Source organism: Protopterus annectens, chromosome 2.part0 (assembly GCF_019279795.1).
Source record: "Protopterus annectens isolate FY-2018-M chromosome 2.part0, PAN1.0, whole genome shotgun sequence".
NCBI classification, from domain to species: domain Eukaryota; kingdom Metazoa; phylum Chordata; order Ceratodontiformes; family Protopteridae; genus Protopterus; species Protopterus annectens.
Genome location: NC_056728.1, coordinates 745,978,490 through 745,990,644, shown reverse-complemented (window position 1 = coordinate 745,990,644; position 12,155 = coordinate 745,978,490). Strand labels below are relative to the sequence as shown.

The 12,155-nt window shown below is 38.3% G+C and overlaps 1 protein-coding gene across 1 annotated transcript in view; it reads right to left on the bottom strand.

Annotated features, from left to right (window-relative positions):
* The window catches only part of KIAA1958 (KIAA1958 ortholog), a 1,025,890-nt gene that overhangs the window by 340,757 nt on the left and 672,978 nt on the right, over window positions 1-12,155 (bottom strand). Inside the window, exon 4 of the mRNA XM_044061067.1 lies at window positions 9,889-11,162. Coding sequence (XP_043917002.1) covers window positions 9,889-11,053 — 1,165 coding nt within the window. The 5' untranslated portion in view covers window positions 11,054-11,162. The remainder of the gene's footprint in view (window positions 1-9,888; window positions 11,163-12,155) is intronic.

Below are 12,155 nucleotides of genomic sequence, written 5' to 3'. Positions count from 1 at the left end.
ATGAAGAAAATGGCATCTGTTTAAAATGCAAACCTGTAGGCCTGAATACACCCACAGAAGCCAGTACCTGCACAGTTGCTTCAAACCCATCCAAGGTAGAGACATCTGCAGGTTCCATAGTCGAAGAAGCATCTCACCGCATACCGGACTCAGAATGGGTCTCAGTAGAGGCCAGCGAATCTGAAGTAGCAGGTATCAGGGGCTGCGAAAGAGCCTCACTGAGTACCGGCGGACTGGCGACTAGCTTAATGGAAGCATCATTGGCAGTTTTGGACCTATGCGGTCTGTCTCTGTCTTTATCCTTATGTTTATTTCGGAATATCGGTAGTCGGATGGCTTACCGAAGCCATTTCTGGATAGTTAAACAGAGTACCAAAATACTTTGCTGCGAAAATATACCAACAACGAATATTTCAGGGGTTGAATAAGGCACAAAACTGACAGCGAGGGACGTCGTGGTCTGGGCCTAAGGAAGGAATGCAGTACAAATGAAAATCTTTATAAGGTACTGGCTTTCCACAGGTAAGACAATTGTTAACTTTTACTGACATCGGTTAATAGCAAGAAAAAGGATCCCCAACGGGGTACTTAGCTTTGGTTTTGAAACTCGAAAACAAAAATTTCAGGAGTTGGCCGACTGGCACTTGCGAACTGCTTCTGCTTTGGGCACCACGCAGCAAGAAAGACTGATGTAACGGCGTCAGCTGCATGTTTTATACCCCTGACGTCATGGAAGAAGAGACAGCAGCCGACTCAGGAATTCAAGACTCTGGTATTCAGGCTGGCTGAAGGCTACCTGCAGACAGATAACTCTAATGTAATGACTGCAACAGTGAAACACGAAGAACATCTATATCTCATTCCTGATATTTGTTGTGGATCTGCTCTAAGAGTCATCACTGTGGTACAGTTCCCACACCAAACAGAACAAATCCAGCTATCAACATTTGGAGAAAAACAAAACAAAAAAATGAAAAGGCATCACTGCAGCAAAGAATTTCTGAAGCAAAATTTTAATAAAATAATGCACACACAAAGTATTTTTGTTCACAAAACAAACGAACTACATCAAATACAAACTTAAAACAACTGTTTTTAAAATGAGTCAGTCAACCATTCAAATAATTAATAACCACTCAACTAAGTAATACTAAAGTGATTAAAAAACACCAGGTAAATTAATGACATTAGCTCCTGTATTTTAAATCATTACATCTAAACTGCCATATCAACTCACTCCTTTCTAAAACTGAATACACGCCCTGCCATTCATAGGTTCATAGGTTCATACTAGGCTATCTGCCCTAGGGCATTTATAAGCCTAGCCAGAATGTGTTTGGCTTTCGCCACCCATTTTAAATTTATTTTGCTATGCCCTTTTTCGAGGTTAGTATACTGTGCCTCTGTCTAACAGTGACACAGAAGTGATACCCGGGGTAAACCTACGATCTCCCATCCACTCATCAAGATTCCTCTTGAAGAGAGTCAATGAGGGACTCTGCCTAACCTGGACTGGGATTTTATTCCAGAGTGAAGGGAGCCTCTGAGTTATGAATCTGTCCCTCCAGCATGTCCTATTTATTTCAGTGCTGAGGTTCAAGTCTCTCGAGCGCGTAGCTCAATGGGATTTGGATTTTCTGAGGTGCAGCATGTCCATTAATTCCGGGTTTGACATGGCTTTATACGTCAGGCACAGATTGCCTCTGAACAGGCGGTATGCCACTGAGTAGAGCTGGAGTTTCTTTAACCGGGCAGCATATGGCATCTGTTTGAGCCCTTTGATCCTCTTGGTGAGGTACTTTTGGGGTCTTTCCAGTTGCTGCAGGTGTCTGGTAAGGTACATCCCAAAAGGGGCATTGTACTCAATTATGGGCCTGATGAGGGATGAGTAAAGTGGCACGATGACCTCCCCTGATCTAGATGTGAATCCCTTCATGATTAGGTGGGCTATATAAAATGTTTTTCTAACCACTTTGGCCACGTGGTTGTCAAATGAGAGATTGCTATCAACGTGGGTCCCCAGGTCCCTAATTACTTCTTCTGTACTTAATGGATTACCACCTTTGTGGTAATTTGTGGGCACTTTGTTTTTGCCAAAGGGGATGACTATACACTTTTTGGCATTTAGCTTGAGGCCATGGCTCTGGCACCAGTTGTCTGTTTCTATGAGGCCCTTTTGGAGGATGCTTAAGTCGGCTGGAGAGTTGATTATGGCACCCAGTTTGCAGTCATCTGCGAACTTGGTCAGCCACAGTCCTTCCGTGTTGGCCTGTACCTCCGAGAAATATATACCGAACAAGAGAGGTCCCAGGACTGAGCCTTGTGGGACACCACTTGTAACTGGTTTGGAGTCTGACATGGCTCCAGCAATTCTAACCATGTGGGTTCTGTCCTTGAGCCAGTTTGCAATCCATCTAGTGACATAGGGGTTTATATTTAAGCTGGTGAGCTTATCTATAATGCCCGAGTGGGGTATTGTATCAAAGGCTTTTGCGAGGTCCAGGTAGGCTGTGTGGACCACCTTCCCCTCGTCAATGGCCTTGGTGACTGTTTCAAAGAAATCAACCAGGTTTAAGAGGCAGGATCTGCCCTTAACAAAGCCGAACTGGGTAGGATCCAGTGTTTGTAGGTCTCCAATATCTTTATTTATGAGGTGCATGATAATCCTTTCCATAGCTTTGCAGACCAAGCTAGTAAGGCTTATGGGGCGATAGTTTCCAGGATCCGTTGAGGCACCACCTTTATGGAGAGGGACCACTGTTGCTGTACGCCACTCTTTGGGCACATATCCTGTAGTAAGGCTGAGATTGAACAGTAGTTTTATGTTTGGGTTTAGCTCTTCTTGGAGTTCATGTAGGACGCAGCCCGGGACACCATCTGGTCCCATTGATGCTGTGTTTTTTGCTTTGGAGAGGGCGGCTCTTACCTGAGCATCTGAGATGTCAGGGGGGCAGCACTCTGCTGGCATAGATATTTGCCCTTTTGGTGGGGAGGGAGAAGTTTGCGCTGAACCTGTCAGCTAGGATGTTGGCAATATCTGTGGGTTCGGTGTATTTTTTTGTCATTTTGGACTAAAAATCACTTTTTACTCCTTTCAAGATAAAAAACTTAACAAGTTTTGGGAACCTTTGTATGTGGTTTGTTGATATATCTTTTTTTTTTTTTTTTTTAAACATCTTTATTAAGAACACACACAGTAGTGATATGAGTACACATTCAATTATAAAATCTAAAACAAACCATTACAAGAATTTTTCATTTGTACACATAAAACAAATGTGATTTTTGTCTTAACAATCATTCAGTTTAACAATACATAGACTGCTCAAGATTAACTTTCCCTAAAACAACACTCCTGAACAATATTCTGCATGTAATGCTCCCACAGATTCCATTTATTTATGTGCAGTTTACTCCATCCCTTTTCTAAAGATCCCAACTCCATTTCTTTTTATCTCCTTTACCACATTCAGCAATTCTCTTACAGTTGATTTTGCATTTGATTTTCATTTCCTAGTATTTTTTTTTTTTTGCAGCCAACAGCATTAATTTTATTATGTCTAGGTCTGTTCAGTTTTTATATCTCAGCACAAATAATCGTTACCTTAGTTTAAATAACTTGTTCCTACCAACATTCCTGACAAAGTATCCTGAAGGGATTTTTTAAAGTTTATCAATTCATTACATTCCCCAAAAAAATGTTCCCAAGTATCCCCCTCTTGTTCTTTATACATTGTTACACCTAAAAATGAGGATATTCACCTGGCCTAAGTGCTTTTAGAGTAGTTTAGTGAAGAACTGTGTACTAACGTAGACCTGCTTTAGGTTTGTTAGACTTTTTTTAATGTCTAAGCAAGAAAACTACCAGCAGATTTCTAGTGTACCTTTGGGGGTACAGACTGGACCCTACATATATCAACATCTGTATGGCAGCTTGGGAGGAGAGTAAAGTTTATCAGATTCCATGGTTTAAGTTTTGCAAGATGCATGTGCATTTTACTGACAACTTTTTTGGGGCTTGTTTGTTGTGGAAAGGATCCCTTGCACATCCGAATGCTGCTAGAGAATATCAGTAAAGTGTTACTACCTATTTAAAATTTGAAGTTAGTATCAATGTTCAAGACACTGATTACTTAAATATTATGGTACATAAAGATATTGGTAGTATTTTATCAACAAAGTTTTACACAAAGCCTATGTTTGGCAATAGGTATTTTGATTACACCAGTATACACCCCTCTCCCCACCCCCACATACTAAGCGAGGTACAGTGAAGAGACAGTTTACTTGTGCCTCAAGGCATACCACTGGTGAGATTTTTGTGAATAACTGCAAGAAGTCTTTTGATTTATTTACTTTGTAGAGACCGACAGTATCCTGATTCACTAATAGAGGAAACTATTACTAGTGCGCTTGGTTTTAGAAAAGAACAGCATGCCCTTATCACTAAGGTAAGTTTAAAGACCCTTACTGGGAAATCAGTAAGTATGTTTTGTGGGTGAGACCCTGGGTTTGTTCTTAAAAGGTGTAGGAATCCTAAGGATTATTCAGAATGTAAACAGCATTTAGCTCCAATATCAACTACTAACAAAGAAAACAGGACTTCTCCCTGCTTTGGGTGTAGACAACACCAATTCATGACTAACTGTTAGGGTTTATTGTGGGTTTACTTGTTACAGTAAAATGTAGTTTATTACATGCAATGTCTTTCCTGCAAAAGATTTATAAAGGGAAGACCTTAAGGAAACTAAGAAAGAAGATTTCTGAACACATCCATACTAGTAACTCTACAGATTTTAAGAATATCTCTAAGCACAACATACAACCTACTAATTAAATAATTTTGTATTTTTTGTGTTGCAAAGAGCTTAAAATGATGGGGGGGTCAACACCGATTCTGTTTTAGAAAGAAACAAGTTGATATGCCAATTTAATTTTGCTTTAAAAACAGGAATTGATTAGGACATTAATGTAACTATTTTTTTAATGAAACCTCTTCAAAATCATTTGACTGGATGAGTGGTTGTATCACAAGACTTTTCTTCTGTTTAAAAAACACTTGTACTTGTTTATATTTGTCTGATGAAGTTCATGTGCATGTTTTATGAAAGTGGTAACTCACCTTATGTGTTTTTGTTTTATTAACAGTTAGCCTTTTGAGTTGTTTGCTCCAGTCATGTCTTTTTTTTTTGTTACAGTTCAAGACCCCACTCAAGAAGAAATGCCATAACCAGACAGTGTGAATGAACTTAACAATGTTTTACTAACCAACAGCAATCACAGCATAAACTGAAAACAGACAAAAACTACACACTGAGCAGTACTGCATTTTCTAGATGAAGCATTATAAAACTAAAAGACTACACAAAATCTATTGTGCATAAACTGTGTTATATAAATATTCGATTCCACGTTATTTGCTGAGGAGAACTGATTTAGCTAATTACTTGTGTCTGTTGTTTTCCAACTGTTGATGTCTCTATCACTCTTCAAGTGTTTTCTTGACAATGTCAAGGTGTTCAACCCACTTAACATCATTCCCTCATGTGCAAGCTACCTGGATTTAGTTTGGCTAATGCTGTGCAGAGGTCATTAATATCGTTACATGCTGTTTTCTGCACAGCACAGAAAAGGCTGTTTTCTCATTATAGTCTAAAGTCAAATCCTTCTCACGGAAGTGTGGAAGGCAATCATTTGAAACTTCTAGACAGCACTGACTGCAAAAGAAGACAGTCTCACTTTGGTTTAAAGATCACTATCTAGGCAGCTATTAGTTAATGGCAAACTGCAGGCCAGCATACTAACAAATACATCTTGTAAAACTATTATTTATCATGTTATGCTATCCTCCAATGCAAAATAGCATCAAGTCACATTCTGCTTCTTCTTTACCAACAAAAGTGTCACACAAAAAGTCCAAAATGTCATGTACTGTATTACATTTGTCACACTGACTACTTAAGGCACCTATTTTATAAGTACCCTACAACAGTTTTAAACTTTTTTCCTTACTAGTTAATCCGCTATCATCTCCACATTCTCTTCTTAATGTCCCTCATTCTTCTACGAAACTCACATTATCTATGACTTCAAAGCTTCCTAAGCCAAACTGCTGCCCAAAACTGCCACCCACCTTTTTTTACCTCTCTGCTTCTAACCTACACTCTTAATAAATTATTTTTGTACTTGACCATATCTTCCCCTGTTCACAGCCAGTCCAATCTGTTCTGGTATATAACTTTCAGTTGTTACAAGATTATTCTGTATTATTTCTTGTACTCTCCTCTGTACCTCCTCATGCTGAAATGTAGATTCTAATTGCCATGTATGTTAACTTGTTATTCTTTATGTCTATGTGATATTTTTGTATTATTATAAGTCAACTCAATTTGAATGTATTTACTGTGGAGCTTTTCTCCTCAGGTCTCCACTGAAAAAGGCCTCTGTCCCAGTTGGACTGACCTGGTTAACAAATGTCAAATAAATAAATAAATTATGCTGAGCACATCATCCACACTCATCTCATTTTGACTCTTCTTGCCCACCTGCCCTCCGCTTTTCATGCTTTCTGTTCTTGGATTTTTTTTTTTTTTAATTTAAACCTTTGGTGGCAGCCACGGTGGTGAAGCGGTTAGCATTGTCGCCTCACAGCAAGAGGTTTTCCAGTTCAATCCTCGGCTGGAGTGCCTTCTGTGCGGAGTCTGCATGTCCTTCCTGTGGTCGCGTGGGTTTCATCCGGGTGCTCCGTTTCCTCCCACATCTCAAAGACATGATGTAGGTGGATTGGACCCTCTAAATTGGCCCTAGGTATGAGTGCACGCGTGTGTGCGCCTTCTGTGGAAGGTTGGGCACCAGGCTGGCAATTCGACACTGTAAAACTCCACTGCCAATCATGAGCGGACAGATGATCCGCTGTGGCGAACCCTAACCGGGAAATGCCGAAAGAAGAAGACTGATAAGTAATAGATTTTTCTGTGAGCGTGACGCAGTTCTTAACTCTACCAAACAAAATAGTCACTGAAAAGGCCCTTGAAATAGAAAGTAAGCTTGTGCACTGCCTCCATTTTTTAAGTGAAGTGCTACCTTTAAAAAATATTACTCAAAAAATGTGCTATCAATATCTAGTATTATCTTTCTCAGACAGCCACTAAATTGGTAAGCTTTGCTAGAAATATTTCACACTGTAATGTTTACAAGACTAGAATTCTATTGTTACGTTCTTAAAAAAATGCTGCTAGTCTATGAAAAGGAGAGTGAGTATATATACTGGAACCTTTTAGACCCTGCACTGCTAGTATGTACTCAGTTCGATTGGTAAGAGCTCAAAACTTTTAAAACTAGCAAAACAAAAAAGACAACTATGATAACAGATAAAATGTGGGCAGCTTACTTTCATCTTTAACTAGTGACAGTTAAACTTTAATTGCAATAACAAATAAACAGGCCAGTACACATTAGATTCCTTACAGACGCTTTGTAGCTGGTCTGCAGTCAGTTTAAATAGTTACTGTTGGACAAACTGCAAAAATTAAAACATATGCAAGTAACAACATGTGAATATGAACAATCAAAGTTACATGAATTACAACAAAACATCAGAACAGTGTACTTTCACACTTTTGAAAGTGCTACTGATATTTATTTCTGAACAAAACGTAAACATAATGTGAGCATCTGTGCACAGAAAGTCCTTCTCACCACCATCTACAAGGATTCCTACTCCTTAACTCCTCCATTACATTCAAATCCTGAATAGCAGCCTTGGTAAGGGGGAACAAATGGATACCTCCTTCTGTAAGGTAGTGTGAACTTAGGGTCTACAGCCTCTCACTTAAGAATGAAGGAGTACTGACCTCCTTGCAAAACTACAAATGTTTAGTTCTAGTATATTTTCATGCCCTGCTAATTTGACAGCTTGTGTTTATTAAAATATGTCTCGTTAATTTCAATTCTAAAAGCATAATGTACACCTCTACCTTTCCGTCCCTTTTAGACCTACAAACACACTATACACTAGTAACCACAAAAAAAAGCGGCTAGGTGCCTGAAGAAACCAGGAACCAGTTGCAAAAGCACAAAAACAGGCACACTATAAACTAGGCCATACCACTATAAAAATAATATAAAAATCTTATGACAAGATACACTGCCTTCCTTTACATAAGTCTGTACAAGTATGAGAAAAAAGTAAACTATATTGAGTACAACTCTGCAGCATTACCACTTCTGACAATCAGCAATGTGCGATAATTACTTCAAACAACAAATAAAAATGAAGAAACTAATGTCATCTAGATGCTGCTATATTTTCAATAAATGTTGATTAAGAAAACAATGGGGTAAGCCTATTGTATCTGACAGGGGGAGCAAGCACTCATACACAGACCACTACATTCTAACTCTGAGTATGCACAGTGTCATAGGAAACAGAATATACACATTGTGAAAAGCACAGCCACTCCTTTTCAATATAAAATAGTTTTTTTACTAACTTTATTACTGCAGATTGTGACAGTCGCATATGAGTATGTTGTTACAGCTCTAACGTGTCTGTTAAACAGTTTCAAAAATAATGCAATGCAGAAATCTGCCGTACCACTATATTTTTATTTTATTCACACATTAACTATGTAAGCTCAATATCAAATGTGACTGCTTTCAAAAGCAATTTGGGAGCTCTCACTGGTTAAAATACTTACTCAAAGGTCACAAACGTTGCAAGTGAAAATGAATGACTCAAACCAAGGATTGTAGAAAAAAACTCAGCTGCTTACAATAACGGAGTAAAACAAAGAAAATTTCAACAATGCAGCACTATAAGCCCAGGAAGAAATTAATTAAGCAACAGTACTTATTTTTAGACTATATGTTCACAGAAATATTTTGTTATCAATTTTCTACGGTCTGTGCTGCATTTTACTTTGGGTTTAAGATAGATGGGGAGTGAATCACTGTGGCCTTCTGTGTGGTCTGGAATTTTTATTTCAGTAACATGTCAATACAAGTAGAAACATCTAAATCAGTACTCTGCAATCAGCAACAGTATGTCTAGCTACATTTTAAACACACACAGAGGTTAAGAGATTTGTGTCAAACCAGACAGGACTAAAGGGGAACGTAACACAGATATAAACATGTAGTGAAACCATTGGAGTGACTTTTATTATTAAAAAAATACCAGTACAACAAAATATGTTATCTAGAGAGGCATTAAAGAAACAAAGGTCCTTGTTTTGACACTTCCTATGTGAAAAAAAGAAAACTATTTTATTCAATCCTGCCACAAACAAGATAGGCAATAATATATATTGGGCAGCCTGTGGTAGCAATAAATGTTACATAAATTGAACCGACTGCAAAAAAATAGCATCTTTTCTAAAAGTCACAAGCATCAACATGGTAGTTCTAATGCCTCAACACACATCTATTTAAGGAGAGACTACTGGTAAAAAAATACAAACACAAGGATTAATTTAAATATTTACTTTCAATATACCAATGATTTCAACCAATGTCTTTCAGAATCTTAATTTTTAATTCAGTATTTACTACAAAGTGCTAAGTTTAACTGTTTATTACAAAATAAATCACAATGTGTTGAGAGCCTTTGTTTTAGTGATATCCAAGTGTGAAAGCTTGACCTTAATGTCACTGTGTTCACACTCAAGTTCATGCCAAGATAACTTATTACATTCACACACAAATGTTCTCTGATAATTTACACCAAATTTATAAATCTAATTAACTTCAATGCTAAATAAATCTTGAAAAATGACCAGAGAAAAATATTCCTTCTTCATTAGAAAGATCAAAAGTATGTATGGATTACAGTATAGTAAAAACAAACTATCCCTCTGGCATTTATGGTTAAATTGTTTGGCTTCTTACCTGGTAGTGACTGTCCACTGGCATCTGTGGCCAGAGAGGGTGCTGCACTGGACTGCTGTTGGCTGGAGCTGACTTCAGGCTCTGCATTCCCAGAGGAAGACAAATCAATGTCACAAGTTTGCTTTGGGACTGTTTTGACAAGATCCTCTTCAGAAACCACTTCATCTTCTTGCCCAGGAAGCTGGAGAGCTGATAAAGGAATGTTAATTTGTTGACTTGCTCCAGAAGTGCTAACAGGCATCTGGAGTGCCCCCTGCTGGGTGGAACCTGAGGTCCCAGATGAAGTCTTGGCCTGGTTTGTCAGGCTAGTCCTTGTAGATTTCTGACTGTTGGACCGAGACACAAGAGATGGAGAAACAGGTATACTTTGCACATCTACATCCATTCCATGACTTGAGACTACATGGGTGGTTGTTTTGGAAGGTATTACATAAGATGGTCCAGCTACAGTCTGTGACTTTGACTTCGGCATCTGTGTTAATGCCAAAGTAGGCCCATCAATACCACCAGTAAGCTCTGCATTTGCTACAATGTAATAATCTTCTGGAATTTCTTGTTTTATTTTTTTAACAATTACATCATTGCTATACTCATCTGAGACATGAGTTTGGACACCAGATGTTAATAATGTTGGGCCGGTATGAGGCCTCTTGTGAGACTGAGATTTCTGTACGTGAGATTCAAAATCACTGTCTTCATCTGTGACAGAAGATTCACACACCATATCAAACAAAGTGGCGTCATCTTCATATTCCTCTATCGTTTCATCCACCTCTGAAGGCTCACTACCATAGGAAAAATCACAAGAGTCTCTAGTCCTGCTACTTGAGTCCATCTTACCTTTGGTCAGTCTCCCTTGGAATCTTTCCACAGGACTTTGCTGCGTTTCTGAAGGTACTCCTATCATGCTAGGACTATCAGAATTAAAGCTTCTGTTGTCCTGGAAACAAATCCTTTCTTGGGATCCTGCCCTGCATGTTGCTGCCAGTGGCCAGTGATAAGCATGGCCAGCACTACAACCCCACATAGCTGTAAGGTTGCCATGAGTCCCTTCAGACAGCAGGTGTTTTAGACTGGGAATAAGATTACAAATGGTGCCATGGCTGTGGGCCCAACTGACCAGCTTTGAGAGGTTTTCAGAAGATGTATGAAGACAGTCTTCCATTTTTATCAGTTTCAAATCAAGTTAACTTGATGAAAGATTTAAATAAAATGCACATCATTCTTTTAAAATTCACCGGTAACAAAATTGCTTCATATTTCCTTTTCATTGTCTGCAAGATAAAAGAAATATACACCAAAACAATAATTTCAGCATGCATCCAAAATACTTAATACATGAAATAATTACTCTAGAATGAGATGCTTCATATTTCCTTTTCATTGTCTGCAAGATAAAAGAAATATACACCAAAACAATAATTTCAGCATGCATCCAAAATACTTAATACATGAAATAATTACTCTAGAATGAGATATCTCAGACATTTAAGAATTCTGAACAAGGTAAAAGATACAAAACTGCTTCATAGTACTACTTTTTGTTACTATGATCCTAAAGTTTGTGAAAGAAAATAAACAAGTAATATTCCTAAAAATCCTTAAAAACAAAGATTAGCCAAGCCATATTTAATAATTGGCTTTAAAGTAGTTTTTCCTCTTAAAACTGACAGAACGTCCGTCACAACCTCAGTCCCTAAGATGTGAAATGCTGTAAAGCAGGAAGATGTAACACTATGGAACATCTTTCAAAAAAATGATACTAAGCAGTATGCAAACGTGACACAGAGTAAAGTATGTATACAACCTTATGACATTTACATGTGTGTGTCACTCCACAGGACCCCTCCTCAGTCCTGGTAATCCACGGTGTACATGCACATACACAGTCTATATCCCTAAACACTGCATCCCTTGGAACAAAGCGTGCATATACCTAAACCACTCTAAATATACATGCACCTACACTACAAAGCCTCCCTGAAGTACAACAGTTGGAGCCTGAAAACTCCACTGGACAGAAAATAAGTAAGGAAGAGTTAGGAATAAATGTGTCACTATAGTACCACTGTAGTAATGTGACAGGGACAACTTTGCTTCTGTACTGAGGTGTGAAACAGTGTCAGACAGATACAAGGCAACATGGACGTGTCAGTAGGAAGAATGAATTGGGTTATAATCAGGCCATTAAAGTATCAGGATTAGATTTTATTTTATCTTACTACTTGACATTTTTAAAGGTGCACCCTTATGATTAGGTTCATGCT